The following is a 17,510-nucleotide window of genomic DNA, read 5'->3' on the forward strand; positions in this document are numbered from 1 at the left end:
GGTCCCTGTGCTTTACTAAGCTTGTTCTAAGTAGGTGCTTTAGACCACTGAGCCATCTCACCAGCCCACCCCCCATTTTTTTCTTAATGGGTTAGATTTTATCATCAGACCTGGGCCACTTTCAGTTCCTTTCACTTTCCTCTGTTAAGCAATACCCTTGATCTTTGATCTCAAGCTAAATTCTTTCCATTTTCTATGAATATGATCAATATGTGTACCTAAAATGTACCAATAAGCTTAATGAAAAATTAATGAAGGCTGGGGAGATGGTTCAGTGGAATAAGCGCTTCCCTGGCAAGCGCAAGGGCCTGAGTTCAATCGCTGGTTCCGCAAAAAAAAAAAAAAAAAAAAAAAAATTAATGAAACCTTGGATGGGTACAGTGGTGCATGCCTGTAATTGCAGCACTTGGGAGGCTGGGACAGGAGGATCCCAGTTTGAGACCAGTGAAGTGAGTTCAAGGCCAGCCTGAACTGCGAAGTGAAACCCTGTCTCAAAAACAAAACACACAGGGGCCAGGGAGATGGCTCAGTAGAATAAGCACTTCCCTGGCAAGCACAAGGGCCTGTGTTCAATCCCCAGTTCCCCCCTAAAAAGCAAAACAAAACACACAAACAATAACACCAAATAAAAGCTCTTTGCCTGAAAGTTCCCACCTCAATTTTAATTTCCATTACCACTGAAGCAAGGACCCTAGCTAGCTAGCTAGCCAGAGACAATTGGGGGTTGATAAATTTGTCTCCCCTGTTTCCCTGGACCAGCACCAGTATCCTGCCTACGGCATCCCCTTGCACAATCAAAACAACCAGCAACAGCCCAGGTCCTTAACCCCCTGCCATTTGCTGAGCACTTTACTCGTACTGTGCCCTGCATGCACGTGTTCAGCCCACTACTTCCAAAACGGTTGAAGTGGACCTCAGTGTGCAGTAGGATGCTGTGAGTCCCCGGCCAGCAGTGCCAGCAGCCCACCACTCTTTTCCAGGTGCCCAGGGGAGACAAGTTTTAAAAGGCAAGGGCCGTTATCCCAGTCCTCTGGAAGTCTGAGGCGGGAGCATTGCAAGTTCGAGCTAAGCCTGAGCTCAATCAATTCAATGAGACCCTGCCTTAAAATAAAAAGGGGCTGGGGGCGTAGCTCAGTGGTGAACTGCCCCTGGCTTCAATGCCAGGATCTAAGAAAAAGGAAAAGGCTAGGGCCAGCGGTCAGCCTGGGCGTCCGAGTGGCCTGAGGGAGGGAATCAGGTCACTAGGTCACCGGCGTGGGCCGACACGTGGGTCCCGGCCGGTGGGGGCAGGATGCTGCATCCGCATCCCTGGTGCAGGTTCCCTAGGGGCCCCTTCATATCCGCAGTCCATCCGTCCAGGGTCGAGGGTCGCAGGAGTGGTAGGCCCTGGGGTGCACTCATCCCGCCGAGGAAGCGCGGAGCAGAGGGAGCTGCCAGCTACAAGATCCGGTCCTCCTCCGGCGCACCCCACCCGCGAACAGGTGGCAGCCCCTACACAGGGCTCCCCCGCTCCGAGGCTTTCCTCCCGGCTACCCCAGACGTCGCAGGCACTCACCGTGCTATCACGGTGACAGAGTGCCCGCTCCCCTCAGCTGCGCCGCCGCAAAGCAGGTGCGAGGGTCAGGGCTGGGCGCACGACTGCGTCAGCTCAAACCCGTTGCCAGGGCGTGAGAGGGCGTAACTACCCGTGCCGGAGACCGGAAGTCCCGCCTCCAACATGGCCGCGCCCTGCGGTTTTCGCCGGAAGCCGTCCCTTTATGGTCATGTGACGCCAGCCCTCGCCCCACCCGTCTGCAGCCACTCCCTGTCTCCGACCCCTAGCTGGAGAGGTGCACGTGACCCTCCCGGGGCCAGTCACGTGAGGCGCGGATCCTGGTGGGGAGGGGGTAGGCAGAGGGGTCCGGAGTGGCAGTAAAGGAGGAAGATGGCGGGGTGCAGGGGGTCTCTGTGCTGCTGCTGCCGGTGGTGTTGCTGCTGCGGCGAGCGTGAGACCCGCACCCCTGAAGAGCTGGTGAGGAGCGGGCGGGGCCGGGCTGAGGAGGGGGCGGTTGCTGAGGGATGGAGAGAGGCGTAGCCGGGAGTGGGGCGGCCCGCAGGTGGCAGCGGGTGGGGCCTGGGGACCGCAGCCTGGCGCTAGAGCGTCTGTCCTGATTCACGTGCCCGCATCGGAGGGATTTTCTCGGACCACCAGCGCCCGCCCCACCCTGCGGGCGAATTCAGGCCAGTTCCAGTTGATCCCTTCCGTGTCCTCTCTTATTTCCATCAGAAAGGAGTTTTGCATGAAACGAGCGTTTTCAGAACGAGCCCCCCATCACAGGGCTTGTGCTCATCGTGCAGCTGGCGTAGTTTCTCCAGCCCCTTCTCACTCCATCCTCAGGCACCCTTTCTGGGTCACTGACAATCCGGTTTCCCCTTGCAAAGCAACCTGGGAAAACTTGAGTTACTGTGTCCCCGGAGTTGACAGGTCTCCTCTTATTTCAGATTGGCACACTGCCAGATGGAGCCTGAATTTTCTCCCCGTTAGGATGGCATTGGATGTCAGAGGCGTTCTGAGATGAGTAGTGGTTATTTGGAGAATGTATAAGTAGAAATGAAGAACTCAGCTGGATTAGCCCCTGCCCCGCCCCCAAGCCCCAAAGGGCTTTTGTTGTCTTCTTCTCTTTGATAAAGCTGGTTTAGAAGCTAGCTCTTGATTTTATACTTTTCCCACTATTTGTGTGTATGTTTGTGACACTGCGAATTGAAACATTCCCTTCACATTGAGCTACATCCTCAGCCCTTTACAATTTTTTTTCATAGTGGAAATCAAACTCACTGTTGTGCTTGCCAGACTTATGCTGTGGCGCTGAGCTATATCCCTGACCCAAACTTTTTATTTTGAGATGGGTTCTCCCTAAGTGGCTGAGTTGCCCTGACTGGACTTGAACTTTGTGTTCTCTGTGCCTCAAGAGTGCTGGGATTACAGGCACGTGCCAACAGGCCTGATTCTCTTGCTCTTAATTACTAAAAATTAGTAATTAATTTTTCTTCTGTGATCTGTTTTCTAGACTATCCTTGGGGAAACGCAGGAAGAGGAGGATGAGATCCTTCCAAGAAAAGATTATGAGGTGAGCTCCCTAGATATTGTCTTGGGTAAATTCAGGCAGAAACATTGATTCCAACCCATGCTCTTTTGACTTTCCATCCCAAATACTGTGTAAGAGATGATAGCCTCTTCTTATTTTAACCACCGAACTCAATCTGGTGTCTGTGCGTTTAGAGATTTATAGACATTTCACCTGGGGAGAATATGTGTTTGCCTTTAAACGGTTTGCTTTTACAAATTATAGGGTCAACGCTCTGGGCAATACATTGAATAGGCAAGTGCTCATAACTCATTAAGCAATCCTTGCTTCTCTCCTGAGACCGCAGATTTCAGGTGATTCTTTCCCATTTGAGCAGCTTCTCTGTGAAATGCCGTTCACTGTAGTTTGCAGTTTCAAGTATGGAACTCTTAAGCATCGTCTTACATACTCTTTGTGTGTTTTTAGTTGGGCTAATACTGCTGCTGTATGAAACTGACTTTATACTTAATCAGCTCGTGGTGACTTTTTTTTTTTTTAAATTTATTTATTTATTTATTTGTGTGTGTGTGTGTGTGTGTGTGTGTGTGCGTGTGCGTGCGTGGCCAGCTCAGCCCACCAGGGGGCGGGGCTGGCTGGCATGTGGTGCTGGGGGATTGAACCGCGGTCCCTGTGCTTTGCTAAGCTTGTTCCAAGTAGGTGCTTTAGACCACTGAGCCATCTCACCAGCCCAAGAACTTCTCAACTAGGGGAGTAAAATTTTATTGTGCCACAGCCTTTTTTTTTTTTTTAAATACTTATTTTTCTTTGACTGAACCAGGGATTGAACTCAGGCCCTTGTGCTTGCCAGGGAAGCTCTTATTCCGCTGAGCCATCTCCCCTGCCCTATATTTATTTTTTTATTGAGAAATAAATATGAATGAGACAGTTTCACAGCTGATTAATAGGACAGTTTTGATAGTCAATACACTGTACATTGTTATCTTCTTAGCCTATTTAATCCATTTTTGTTTTCCAACATTGCTATAATTGAACTACGTAGTGATGAATATCAGTCCTTTCTTGTGCATTTTTTTTTTTTTTTTTTTTTTTTTTTTTTTTTTTTTTTTTTTTTTTTGGGGGTGGGTGTGGCCAGCTCAGCCCACCAGGGGGCGGGGCTGGCTGGCATGTGGTGCTGGGGGATTGAACCGAGGTCCCTGTGCTTTGCTAAGCTTGTTCCAAGTAGGTGCTTTAGACCACTGAGCCATCTCTCCAGCCCCTCTTATTTTTTTTTTTTTTAATTTAGGGAAGGGTTTGCAGGGTGTTCAGGGCCTCACTACTAGATCCTACTTGTAGTGATCCTCCTGTTTACAGCCTCCCAAGAACTGGGATTATGAGCATGTGCCACCACTCCCAGTCTCAGTTGCCATCTCAACACGCTGGGGATTGAACCCCTGTCCTCTGTGCCTGCTTGCACGTGCTTTAATCCGCTGAGCTATTTGGCCGGCCCTCTTGTGCGTGCTTGCTTGCTTGCTTGCTTGCTTTCTTTCTTTCTTTCTTTCTTTTTTTGCGGAAGCAGGGATTGAACTCAGGCCCTTGCACTTGCCAGGGAAGCGCTTATTCCACTGAGCCACCTCCCGGGCCCCTCTTGTGCATTCTTTTTTTTTTTTTTTAATTTTTTTTTTTTTACATTTATTTATTTTGTGTGTGTGTGTGGCCAGCTCAGCCCACCAGGGGGCGGGGCTGGCTGGCATGTGGTGCTGGGGGATTGAACCGAGGTCCCTGTGCTTTGCTAAGCTTGTTCCAAGTAGGTGCTTTAGACCACTGAGCCATCTCGCCAGCCTCTCCTCTTATGCATTCTTAACTGCTTCCTTAGGATTAATTTTGTGAAGTGGAATTAACCATATGTATAATACTTTTTTTCAATGTAATATAATTTTTAAAAAATAGCATATAGATTTTATTTTTTTTTATTTTTTTCGGAACCAGGGATTGAACTCACGCCCTTGCGCTTGCCAGGGAAGCCCTTATTCCTCTGAACCATCTCCCTGGCCCCAAAAAATAGCATATAGTTTTTGTTTTTTTTTTAAATATGGACCGCTTCACGAATTTGCTTGTCATCCTTGCGCAGGGGCCATGCTAATCTTCTCTGTAGCGTTCCAATTTTAGTATATGTGCTGCCGAAGCGAGCACAGCATATAGATTTTAAAGTTCTATTATGAAAGGACAGTAACACCTGTGACTGATTTTCTTTTAAATATTTCATCTTTTTTTTTTTTTTTTGGCCAGCTCAGCCCTTCTTGAGGGCACGGATGGCGTGGCATCTGGTGCTGGGGATTGAACTGCGGTCCCTAGCACCTGCCTAAGCTTGCCTAAGCAGGCGCTTTAGACCACTGAGCTATCTTGCTGGCCTCCTATTTCATCTTAATTTTGCTGTAGAATTTTAGGATTTGTAGTATGTAGTATGTAGTAGGATTTATAGTATGGCATAAAATTTAAAAAAAAAAAAGAACCTTTATGCAGCATCTCAAGCATGTAAATAATGGGCAGAATAGTATGTTGAGCCTGGCTCTATACACAGCTTCAGTGTCTGTTGAGCTCATCCTCAACCTTGTTTTATGTATTTATTATGTCATCCACCACTTCCCTTCTCATGTTATTTGGAAGGAAGTTGTATACGACATATCATTTCCCCCATAAATAATTCAAGTTCATCTCCAGAAGATAAGAACTTTTTTTAGCATAACCATACCATTATTATACCTAAGAATTGTTCCTTGGTACAGGACCTTGTGCTTGCCAGGCAGGCGCTTATCCCCAGCACTGCCACCCCCTCAGTTTTCTTATAAAAGTCAAGTTTTTGCAGTTTTTATTGGTTCCAAATAAGGTCCTCAGATTGCATCTGTTTGTTGCATCTTTTACTAATCTCTTTGAACTTCTAATTCCCCCTTCATTTTTTTTTTTTTTTTTTGTCTTCTAATTTGTCAGTGTAATTAGGACTCTGGAATGAATGGTCCTACTGTCTGGATTTTGCTATTTGCACCACCGTGGTACAGTTTAATATATAACTCGGATGGGAATTGCTTTTAATGAGCTAAAAAGCATTATAACCACGGGTGTATTTTTAAAAAATATGCCTTAAGTCAAGTGTGGTGTCACACCCCTGTAATTGCGGCACTCAGGAGGCTAAGGCAGGAGGATCACCATGAGTATAAGGTCACCCTGAGTCACACAGTGAGACCCTGTCTCAAAAAACAAAACACTTAAGTATTTGATTCACTGTAGATAGTTGAGAGGTGAGCAAGAAATCAGTACAAGGCGCTCCCTGCCCCATCAGCCCGCTGTCCTGCCACTGGATAAGGGGATCACCCAGCCTTCTCTGTTGACCCAGGCTCCTTTGCTCCCTCCTTCTCCTCATTGCTTTGATATTTGCAGTGCACTTGCCTCCACTGGGCAGGCATAGTCACGTCAATTCTATGGGTAAGCGTTCTTTCCTGTGAGTCATTAATGTTTCCCAGTTAACCATCTCCTCCTATGAGCTTTTTGAGAGGAAGATTTGCTTTGTATAAGAGCAAATTCAGTTGGTGCTTAACCAAGCAAGGCTGCACAGGTGTTACTCAAAGGTCCACTAGAGGGGCCGGGGAGATGGCTCAGTAGAATAAGTGCTTCCCTGGCAAGCACAAGGGCCTGAGTTCAATGCCCTGGTTCCGCCATAAAAAAAAAAAGGATCCACTAGAAAACCCTTCTGTTGAAAGTTGTTCTAAAGTGTGCTTCTCCTTCCTGCTTCAGGGGTTCACTGTGCATGCTAGACCCTTTCTCGCTAAATTGGGGGCTATAAGAAATTAGAATCCCCATTTTGACATCCTTTCACGTTATGGGTAGTTTGAATAAAAACTGCCTGGCGGTTAGATAATGCTGTGAGAAACAGTAATGTTTTCATGCCAGTCACAACTGGTGTCACTCTTGATAAGTTGGAGAAAGGGTCCACTGGGAGCAGGACTGAAGGCCATAGCCACCCCCTGGCCCACAGCCCGCTGAAGGGTCTTTCTGCATGAGTGCTTGGCCCACCTTCCTGGTGGAGTCTTCTGTCAGCTTCCGCTTGCCCCATGGCCAGGTATGGTTTAGCTCACGACCACAAGCTGCAGCCCTGTGGAACACATATACAAATTTTATTTTTTATTTTTTTTATTTTATTTTTTATTTTTTTTATAATTTTATTTATTTATTTATGTGTGTGTGTGTGTGTCCAGCTCAGCCCACCAGGGGGCGGGGCTGGCTGGCATGTGGTGCTGGGGGATTGAACCGTGGTCCCTGTGCTTTGCTAAGCTTGTTCTAAGTAGGTGCTTTAGACCACTGAGCCATCTCACCAGTCCAAATTTTATTTTTTAAAAAGCTTATTAGGCCAAATAGGAAAGTGATCTATGATGTAGAGTGTGCCTAAGGAGAGTCACATGGAGAGAAAACATTCAGGCTTTCACAGAAAGCACGTTGGCCAAGCAATGGCCATGACTCATCCACATGGCTGCACTGACAAAGGTTCTACAATCTGAGGTACAGGATCTCAAGATAAATCCTGAGGGCATTTCACTGACCTTATCAGACCCAAAAGCTACAACTCTTGTTTCATAGGTCTTGCTTTATCTTGGTCTTAACTCTCCAGCAGAAAAGTATAAAAACGAAGTAGAAGAAGTAAAGCCATGGTGTTACGTTGAGCTGTAGGAGACTCAGGTCAACAATTTCTGACATTGCCAGTGAAGCAGAAGACCCAATACTATTATGGACTACTGAACTCTTTTAGAATATTTTGCTGAGTTACCACACCTATGATATTTAAATGATGGAACTTAACACAAAAAGGGGATACAGATGAATGTCCATTTTGTATCTGTGTATTCAAAGTGGTTAGGATAGATATATAGTTACATTCTCTTAATGAATAGAGAGATTTGTTCTAATGGTGTTTGTAAATAGGGTATCAAGTCCACATCTTTTACAGCAATTAACCACTAAGAAGAATGTATGCAGTGTGTTAATTATTGAAACTGTCCTACCAATTTGGTTTGAAACTGTCTCATTGCTATTTGTTTCTCAATAAAATTATGGAAAAAAAAAAAAGCTTATTAGTTCCCTCATACCAAAGAGTAACATATGTAGCAGAAATAAAAGGTAGCCCTAGTGAAGGAGAAAGAACAGTCTCTGGTCTTTCTAAATGATATATTCCATTGGTACGTTTTTATGGTATCAAACTCAACTAAGTCATTTTTTTTTTTTATTTTTTTTTTAATTTATTTATTTATTTACTTGTGTGTGTGTGTATGTGTGTGTGGCCAGCTCAGCCCACCAGGGGGCGGGGCGGGCTGGCATGTGGTGCTGGGGATTGAACCGCGGTCCCTGTGCTTTGCTAAGCTTGTTCTGAGTAGGTGCTTTAGACCGCTGAGCCATCTCACCAGCCCCAACTAAGTCATTTTTTGAAAAAAGCGAAGTGTCTGGTGTTTTGCTGTTGCAGTTCTAAATATCGTTTTTAGCAGCTTAATTGAAGTAGGATGCATATACTACACATCCACTTAAAATGTATAATTCAATGGCCTTTTTAAAGAAAATATCACAGAATTATGCAGCTATCATTGCAGATGAAGAGGATTTTCATCACTACTAAAAAAAAAAAAAAAAAAAACAAACAAAAAAAACTGTTCTTACCCGTATCCACCACCCGTTCTTCTAGGCAAGAGCTCATCTTTTTGTCTCTCGATTTGACTTTTTTGGACATTTACAAATGTTTATGAGCCTAGTGTGGGGGCAGAAGACCGTACCCTGTCCCTGCTGCAGGTTTGAACCTGAGTCTGAGAAATATATCGGTGGAGAGAGTTCACCTGTGCCCCGAGTGCGGCAGCAGAGCCCGTGCCCAGTACCCAGTGGATGCCAAGCCCTGGCTCCTTCTTCATAGGGGTTGGGAAGCAGGATAAGGCAGTTCGGAAGGAAGGGTAAATGGACTGTAGGGAGAGGAGAGAGCCTGGAGACAGCACACAGCTGCCTGTTCTGCCAGTCGTGCAGCCCCGGCTTCCTTGCTTCCTGCTGTGCCTTCCCCTCCTTCATCTCCCTGTTGAGACCTGGGGAAGTGGATCACAGCGGGGGGCTGCAGCATGGCAAATCCGGCCTTCCCTAGTGAGGAGGACTTCAGAGGAAGCCCCCATCTGCATCTGCTGCTTGCACCCTGGAGCTGTCAGTTTGAAGGGGTCAGGTTTTTTTTTGTTTGTTTGTTTTGTTTTTTTCCCTCCAGTGCCCTTTCTCAATTTATTTATTTATTTTTTTAACATTTATTTAGTGTGTGTGTGTGTGTGTGTGTGTGTCTGTATGTGTGTGGCCGGCTCAGCCCACCAGGGGGCGCGGCTGGCCGGCATGTGGTGCTGGGGGATCGAACCACGGTCCCTGATGTTTTGCCAAGCTTGTTCCAAGTAGGTGCTTTAGACCACTGAGCCATCTCTCCAGCCCCAGGGGGTCAGGTTTTGGGTGTGTTGTGAGCCCCATCTATAGCATTGCCAGACACAAACTAGCCAGCAAATAAGTAGATGAGCAGTAATTTCTGTACAGATTTGGTATGAAGGTAAGAGGAAGCAAACTTCCTTTTTCCCTTTACACTTGCCCCGCTTTACTCATTTCAGGTACCACGTGTGTGGGGTTGTGTCTCCTTCCACCAAGCAAGCAGTTATCCAGTGGTTCTAGCCAGGTACCTGCAGCACTATCTGCCTGGAGGTACTGGAGGTGCCGTGCCCAGTCCAGATGCTCCTTGTGAGAGTGGGTTCCGACCTCCCTCTCCTGAGCTTATTTTGCTAGAGCTGCTCACCAGGTTTGGGGAAACACTGCCTGTGTTTACCACTTTATTAGTACAGGGTGTGGAAAAGGACACCAAGGACAGCCTGACAGAGGGATGGGCAGGGCCAGGTATTTGGGAGGGAGAGGCTGCCAGGGAGCCACCCCAGATCCCATGTGAAATCAGCAAGCAGGAGGCTCTCCAAACCCAGGCGCTTGGTTTTCATGGAGGCGTCATTCCATGGGTGTGATTAGCCCATGTTGGCCATTGGCAATCCCCTTAACCTCTGGGCTGCTCTTCCCTGGAGGCTGTAGGTGGGGATGAGGGTTCCCACCTCCTAATGGTGCCTGGGTCTTTTGGTGATGGCCCCATCCTGAAGCTACGTGGGAGTCCCAACCACCAGGGATTTTATCAGTGTACGAGAGACACCCAGGTTTGGAATTCCCAGGGTTTTAGGAACTGGGTACCAGGTGTGGGACAGAGAGCAAATATGTATTTCCCAGTAGCACAGAAGGATATTCATATTTTTCCACATCTTACCCGTTTGTTCCTACAAGGTGGGGTTGCTAGATTTTAATTTTCAAGTGGAGTATGTACATATGTGCTTGTGTATAGACGTGTGTGTGCCGTCTAAATGTGTACTGTAACCACTCGCTGATGAGTGCTTTCCTGAAGAATTCTTCCCTCACTCTGGGGTCGCTGTCCTTCCTGGCACCTGGATTGCAGCCAGTGTTCCCCGTTGAGTCCTTCCCTAGCCTTTTTATTTTTAGTATGTTTAGTTGTGATAGCACCAGTAGTTGAACCCAGGGCCTTCACCCTGAGCCTTCACCAGCTCCTTATTACTGTTTTTTGAATTTTGAGGCCGGTCTTGCTCAGTTACTCAGGCCTGCCTCAGCCTCCCAGCATGCTGGGCTTATTTCAGGCACAGGCCATGCCACCCATTCCCAGACATTTTTATTTTACTCAGAGACAAAATCTAAATTGCCCAAGCTGGGCCTTCAGAACTTTGGCTCCTCCTGTCTCAGTCTCCTGAGGAGCTGTTACTACAAATGTGCAGCACCATGTCCTTTAACATTTTTTTAAAAAATTTATTTATTTATTTATTTATTTTGTGTGTGTGTGTGTGTGTGTGTGTGTGTGTGTATGTGGCCAGCTCAGCCCACCAGGGGGCGCGGCTGGCTAGCATGTGGTGCTGGGGGATCGAACCGCGGTCCCTGTGCTTTGCCAAGCTTGTTCTGAGTAGGTGCTTTAGACCACTGAGCCATCTCACCAGCCCCTCCTGTAACATTTTTTATATTTTAGCTAACTTGGTAAGTTACCAAGGCTGGGCTCAAATTTATTATCCTCCTGCCTCAGCCTCCTAAACTGCTGGAATCAGAAGCATGCACCACTATATCCAGGGTGGCTCACTTAATTTGTCATCGTATCTCACTTTTCTTGCTTAACGAGTTGGACATTTTCCATATCTGTCTATATAAACACACTGTAATGTTTTATTGCTATATAATCTTTTATCTTTGGTTATATGATAACTGGTTTAACCAGTCACCTGTTGCTTCTCCGGGACTTTATTTTTCTATTATTTATTTTATTTTATTTTTTTTAATTATTTAATTATTTATTTATTTTAACATTTATTTAGTGTGTGTGTGTGTGTGTGTGTGTGTGTGTGTGTATGTGGCCAGCTCAGCCCACCAGGGGGCGCGGCTGGCTAGCATGTGGTGCTGGGGGATCGAACCGCGGTCCCTGTGCTTTGCCAAGCTTGTTCCAAGTAGGTGCTTTAGACCACTGAGCCATCTCTCCAGCCCCTAAAGAATTGGTTTTTGTTGTTGTTGTTTTGTTTTTTTCTTTTTTTGAACCAGGGATTGAACTCAGGCCCTCAGGCTTGCCAGTCTATTATTTATTTTATATAAGTGGTACAGGGTCTCACTGCGCAACTTGGACTCATAGTGATCCTCCCGCTTTCAGCCTCCCCAACACTGGGATTACAGGCGTGCAGCAGCACGCGTGGACTCGGTCGCTGGCTCAGCATGCCCTGGGCAGGACTGGTACTGCATGTGGTGCTGAGGATCCAACCCTGGTTCCAGTAGGGGATCTGGACTTCCTCCAGGCAGTCAAATAACTGGAGCAGATTGTCACGCTGCACACCTGTGTTCAGCTGGCTGGAAACTACTGCCTAGGACTCTAGCCACTGGGTCAGTGTCCAGCTTGTTCGTTAGCTGACGTGGCTGTAGGGACATGTTATGGGAAGTAGTGAATTCATGCTGTTTCTCTTTGTTGACAGAGTGTGCTCCCCTCCTACACACACACACACACACACACACACACGCACACACACTGGACTAGAGCCCACGGAGTACTGAGTTACGTCTCCAGCTTTATTTGCAGTGCTGAAGACTGAACCCAGTACCTTTGCCCTGAGCTACATCCCAGCCCTATGTTCAGTTTTTATTTTATGAGAAAGTCTTGCTGAGTCCCATTTGCCCAAGCTGAGCTCAAATTAGGATCCTTCTGCCTCAGCCTTCCAAGAAGCTGGGATTACTCTCCCGAGCTCTGCTATGTTTCTGTCTGTGGTGTGTTGTGTGCGTGTATTATTTTTTTGTGGCACTAGGGATTGGGCATTGAACCCATGGCATTCTCACTGAGCTGCATCCGGTGTCTCACCAAATGGTTAACCTGCCCAGGCTGGGCTCAAGCTCTGATCTTCCTGATCGTCCTGCTGCAGCCGCTGACAGTGCCACGATTGCAGGCCACACCCAGCTTCTGCTGTTTCCCTTTCTAGATGCAGCGATAAAATGATTTCCTCAGAGTTGTTCTCCAGGTGTGGCGGCAGCACTGCGGGGTGTTGGAAGCGCACTGTGCCCTTGAGGCACAGTTTAAGGGCTGCTGCTTTAGATGTGGAAGCCGTGGGAGCTGCCAGAACCTGCGCCTCTTCCAAACATAAACTGCAAGTTGCTTTTTTTGGCGGAACTGGGGATTGAACTCAGGCCCTTGTGCTTGCCAGGGAAGTGCTTATCCCACTGAGCCATCTCCTCGGCCCCCTGGAAGTTGCTTTTAAAGATAGTCTCCATATTAGTCTGTCTTGGGACTAACCTCACTTTCAGAGGGGCTGTCTAGAAAAGATGATTATACACTGTCTCTGTTCCCTTGATTCTGGGTGCCCACGCTTTGGTTCCCATGTCTTGGAGTAAGCCGGGCAAGGCAGTTGGAGGTCTTTTTTTACAAATCAAGAATACAGTCTTTTATTTCCAAGTGAGTATTACACAACATATACATATATTTAGATATATATAAAACAAAGAATAAACTGTACGAAGAAATATTGGTCTGAGATTGCCTTATCGGACAACTTTAATTCTCTAAATTTAATTCTCTCAGTACAAGTATCTCCCCACACAGACAGGTGGCAGGAGAAACTCCAGCAGTCACGTGTCACTCAAAGCACTGCTGATCCCCACTGTACTTACGACGCAGTTACAAAGTTATGGTCATGAGTGTCCATGACAAGCTGACCGTAGCACAGTAAAGTAATAAATGGTTTTTGCATCGTTCTCCAGGTCGTTTCCTTAAGAGTCATGTTCAGGGTCTGTCTCTCGAGTTGCACTCCAGTTATTGCTTTGCCTTGTTCTGAACTGGGAGATACAGTTTGAACTCTGCTGGCAGTTCATCTTCTGAGTAGAGCCTGTCTGAGAAGTAAACTCTTCGTTTGCGGCAGTTTGCGTGGATCTGTACTCGGAGGGTCTCGATGTAGTTTGTGCCATATGTCCGCCGGGTGAAGTCAGATAAGTTGAACTGAATCTGGTTCCAGCCGTCATCCAGCCGTATGGGCATGGTACAGGTGAAGGGTTTGACACGAGTGGTGCTTTGATAGTTACTTGCCTAAAATCACCGACACACATTCTTGTCATCTAGTACCTGTACTTCAAAGGTAAAATATTTCTTCAGGTTTTTGATAATCATGACAAGGAAAGGAAGCTTAATTCCCAGTGTCTTCTTAGGGCCTGCAGGACATGTGATGTATGTAGTGCTGACATTTGTCCCTTCAATTTCTAGCACCAGGGACTGGATGTCATTATCAGTGATTCTTTTGATGTGGCCATTCCGCACCTTTTTGTCCCGGATCTGCAGGGGCTTGCTGCCAATGCTGTAGAGGATCCAGTTAGAGGTCTTTATTGTGCAGAAACAGGTTCTTTACAAGTAGGTAGTGTCCAACTTTTCCTAGAGCAGGAAACTTTCTCACAAGGCAGTGCCGCTGGTGCTTTCCTGAGAGCCGTGAGCTTGGGTACTTCAGGCCGAGGGCCCTGGCATCTGTGTTCCTAACCAGCCCTCCTGGGTGCTGTGGGTGTTTGCCCACCCACCATCGCATGGCATAGCTGGAGAGCAGAATTGTGTCCCAGTTAGGCCTGCCGTACTCCTCCTGCCTGGCTCTTGACTTTTTCACACACATCCTTCTTTTAGAGCCTGGACTATGACCGCTGCATCAATGACCCTTACCTGGAAGTACTGGAGACCATGGATAATAAGGTGAGTCCACCGTTCCTCAGATATCTGCTCTTCTAAAAGCCCTGGTAAGTGATCTTACCCCTCAGACTTAACTCTTTCATGAGACATTGGCACGTAATTCCCAGAACCTTCCTCCTGTCAACCAGAGACCCACAGTGGTCTGCCTCCTGGCTCCTTGTCATTCTTGTATCATGAGGCACCTGAGATGTGAGACCTACCCCTCTGCGTGCATGGGATTTGGCCGGGATGTATGCCTTCCCCACTGCCAACGCTGCCCTGTAACAGTGGGATTTGTTCTTTTCCTTGTAAGCAGAAAGGGCGAAGGTACGAGGCAGTGAAGTGGATGGTGGTGTTTGCCATTGGAGTCTGCACCGGGCTGGTGAGCAGTGGGACGTGGGGGTGGTGGCCACGAGGGAAAAGCCCTGGGCTGGCAGATGCTCTTTGTCCTTTATAACATTGTAACAATTGTTATAATCAAGATTGCTGCTGTTTTTTCTTTTTCCTTTCCTTTTTATTTTTGTAGTACTGGAAATCGAACCCAGGCCCTTCACACTAAGCTACATCCCAGCCCTTTTAAGATTTATTTTGAGAGAGGGTCTCACTAAGTTGGTAAATGGCCTCGGCTGGACTTGCATTTGTGATCCTCCTGCCTCAGCCCTGCAGAATGCTGGCTCTGCAGGCATGTACCACTGTGCCCTGCTTTCTTTTTCTGATTAACAGTCCTAGCCCAGATTTTTATACTTTCCTTACTTTTGTGTATGAAATGAAACTGAAAATATAGAACTCTAGGTTCTTTCACGGAGATTTGGTCAAATACCTGTCTAATGATGTGGTTGAGTCATACCCTGTAATCAGCTCAGCCAGCTAGACAGCGTGCCTGTGGCAGATGACACGGCACGTAGTGCACACATTGAGGTCACATTGAGGTCATGCTGTCCTGAGCTGCTCCTGCTCTCAGCCGATCTTGTCTAGAAAGCAGAGCTGGCAGTCACGGGGGAGGTTGAGCCTGAATGGATGGGGTGCCTGGGCTCTGCAGGTTCGCAGCGACACACAGGCAGGAAAGGTGCATGCGTCGTCCGAGGTTCCGACAGCAGCACGACTGCTGGTTTAGCATTGCTAAGCCTGAAGAAGAAAAGCTGGAAAACCCAGCAGCCAGCCAGGTGTGGCGTACCCGTGTGATCGCAGCACTTGGGAGGCCGAGGCAGGAGGATGGCCCTGAGTTCAGGGTGACTCTGGGCTGCAGAGTGAGTTCAAAGCCAGCCTGTACTGTATACCAAGACTCTGCCTGCCTGAGAACACCAGAAGAAAGAAGGAAAAGCCAGCAGCCAGCCAGAAGATACAGTCAGATCTGATTTCCCATCAGACAGTGTTGGAAAGGGGCAGCGGTCTGACTTCCTCCTTTGTCTGGAGTTGTCACAGCCTCTTACTTAATGCTTTGTGATACATTTGTGTGGCTGAGCATGTATTTAAAGTGGTGCTGCCCGAGGGCCACACACAGCTTCTATTTTCTTGGCATCTGTCTTTTTTACTGTAGTAAATTGACACGGAACATCTACTAGGGGAGACGAAGGGCCCTCAGGGAGCCTCCCCACAAGCTCCCTGAAGGAACCATCATGGGGTAGGGGCTCTGGGGTGCTGCAGTGTGTTGTTGAAATCTGAGCATTTATTTTTACTACATAGCTTTCTGGTTGCAGACTCCCCTTTACTAAGCATATTTATTGACCATATAACTGTTGGTCTTGCTGCTACTGTCCATCAAAAGCCTCTGAATTTCCAGAGCTGCAGTAGCAGCTTCTCTGCAGAAAGACCACCTCCTTTCTAATGCCACTCTACAGGTATCATTTGATCTGTCACCACTCTTGCTCAGTGGTCACGAGCTTCCGGGCATTGGCTTGAGGGGAGACCGGAGGTAAAGGCAGGGAGCCTTTGATCCTGACCTGGTAAAATTAAGCTTTCAAGGTCCCACTTACATGAGTGAAATAGTGGAATGCAAGTTGCTTCCTATATTCCGGTAACCACTGGCCATGGGATAATTCCAATTCAAAATAACAAGTTCGAAAGCCAGGCATGGTGGCACATGCTTGTAATCCCAGCACTCGGGAGGCTGAAGCAAGAGGATCGTTGCAAGTTCAAGACCAGCCTGGGCTATCAAGTGAGCTCAAAGCCAGCCTGAACTGCATACTGAGGCCCTGTGTCAAAAAGACAAAATAACAAGTTCTATAAAATGCTAATGACAAACATGAGAAACCCTGTATGCCTAAGTAAGTGATGGCTTCTTAAGCAATATCTTAAGCTATAGCTTACCCCACGTGAAAAGCCCTGGAGACGTATCAAATAGTCTTTGAATCTACCTTTCAGAAGAGTGCAGTGCTTCCCCGCGCAGTTTAGTACTTAGTTTTTAAGCACGTCGGTGGTTGCTCTGGTCTCCCATCTTCTTCTGCATTCTTTCCCTTTTGGTTTTACTCTGCTTCACTCCACTTGGCTGTGCGCTTTCCTCTGTTGTCTGGAGGGACAGCATGGCCAGGCTGGCGTAGGGATCTCCTCGGAAGCAAGTGACTGGCAGGCTGGGTGTAGTCCCGAGTTGCTGGGTGGTAACTCGGGCAGCTGCCTTCAACGTGTGGAGGAAGGTGATGCTTCAGAGAGCATGTGAACGTGTGCTGTCCCTGGGAACGAGGCCTTGGGACGTGTCTCGTCTTTACAGGTGGGACTCTTCGTGGACTTCTTTGTGCGGCTGTTCACCCAACTCAAGTTTGGAGTGGTTCAGACATGTATCCTTTCCATGGCTCTGTGGCGCATGGACTTCGAGGTCTCTGACACTCTGGGCCAGATGCGGGCTTAGCACTGAACGTATTTGAAGGGTTACTTACTAGCCATTCAGTTTGAGGGTTAATTATCATCAAAGGCTACAAAAGGAAGACTTCACAGGACAGACCATGTTTTGGTTGGTAAGGTGCAATGTCATGAAGCTGCCTGGCCTCCCAGTCTATAAATTCAGTGTTCTAATCAAGCCTCCGATAGAATGTATTGTGGAGATTAAAAGAAAAATCTCCTACATTTATATAGAAGAGCAAAGGGCCAAAAGTAGTTGAAAAAGTTTTGAACAACAACAAAATTAGGTGTCAAAACGTTGGCTTTTTTTTTTTTTTTTTTTTTTTTTT

General features: G+C 47.2%; 1 protein-coding gene, 1 non-coding gene and 1 pseudogene across 4 annotated transcripts in view; 1 reads left to right on the forward strand and 2 right to left on the reverse strand.

Moving 5' to 3' along the window:
* Positions 1–1,809: 1,809 nt before the first annotated feature.
* The window catches only part of Clcn6 (chloride voltage-gated channel 6), a 35,392-nt gene continuing 19,691 nt past the window's right edge, over positions 1,810–17,510 (forward strand). Inside the window, exons 1-5 of one of the 3 annotated variants that reach the window (XM_023699497.1) lie at positions 1,810–2,011; positions 3,048–3,107; positions 14,308–14,373; positions 14,663–14,731; positions 17,054–17,120. In XM_023699497.1, coding sequence (XP_023555265.1) covers positions 1,925–2,011; positions 3,048–3,107; positions 14,308–14,373; positions 14,663–14,731; positions 17,054–17,120 — 349 coding nt within the window. In that variant the 5' untranslated portion in view covers positions 1,810–1,924. The remainder of the gene's footprint in view (positions 2,012–3,047; positions 3,108–14,307; positions 14,374–14,662; positions 14,732–17,053; positions 17,121–17,510) is intronic. The other 2 variants (XM_023699496.1, XM_004639659.2) reach the window with 2 other exon arrangements.
* On the reverse strand, positions 5,128–5,234 carry LOC111812136. Its single transcript, XR_002817720.1, has one exon. It is a non-coding gene; the product is annotated as a U6 spliceosomal RNA (small nuclear RNA).
* Positions 13,382–14,296, reverse strand: LOC105743286 (annotated as a pseudogene).

Source organism: Octodon degus, unplaced genomic scaffold (assembly GCF_000260255.1).
Source record: "Octodon degus isolate 3935 unplaced genomic scaffold, OctDeg1.0 scaffold00113, whole genome shotgun sequence".
In the NCBI taxonomy this organism is placed as follows: domain Eukaryota; kingdom Metazoa; phylum Chordata; class Mammalia; order Rodentia; family Octodontidae; genus Octodon; species Octodon degus.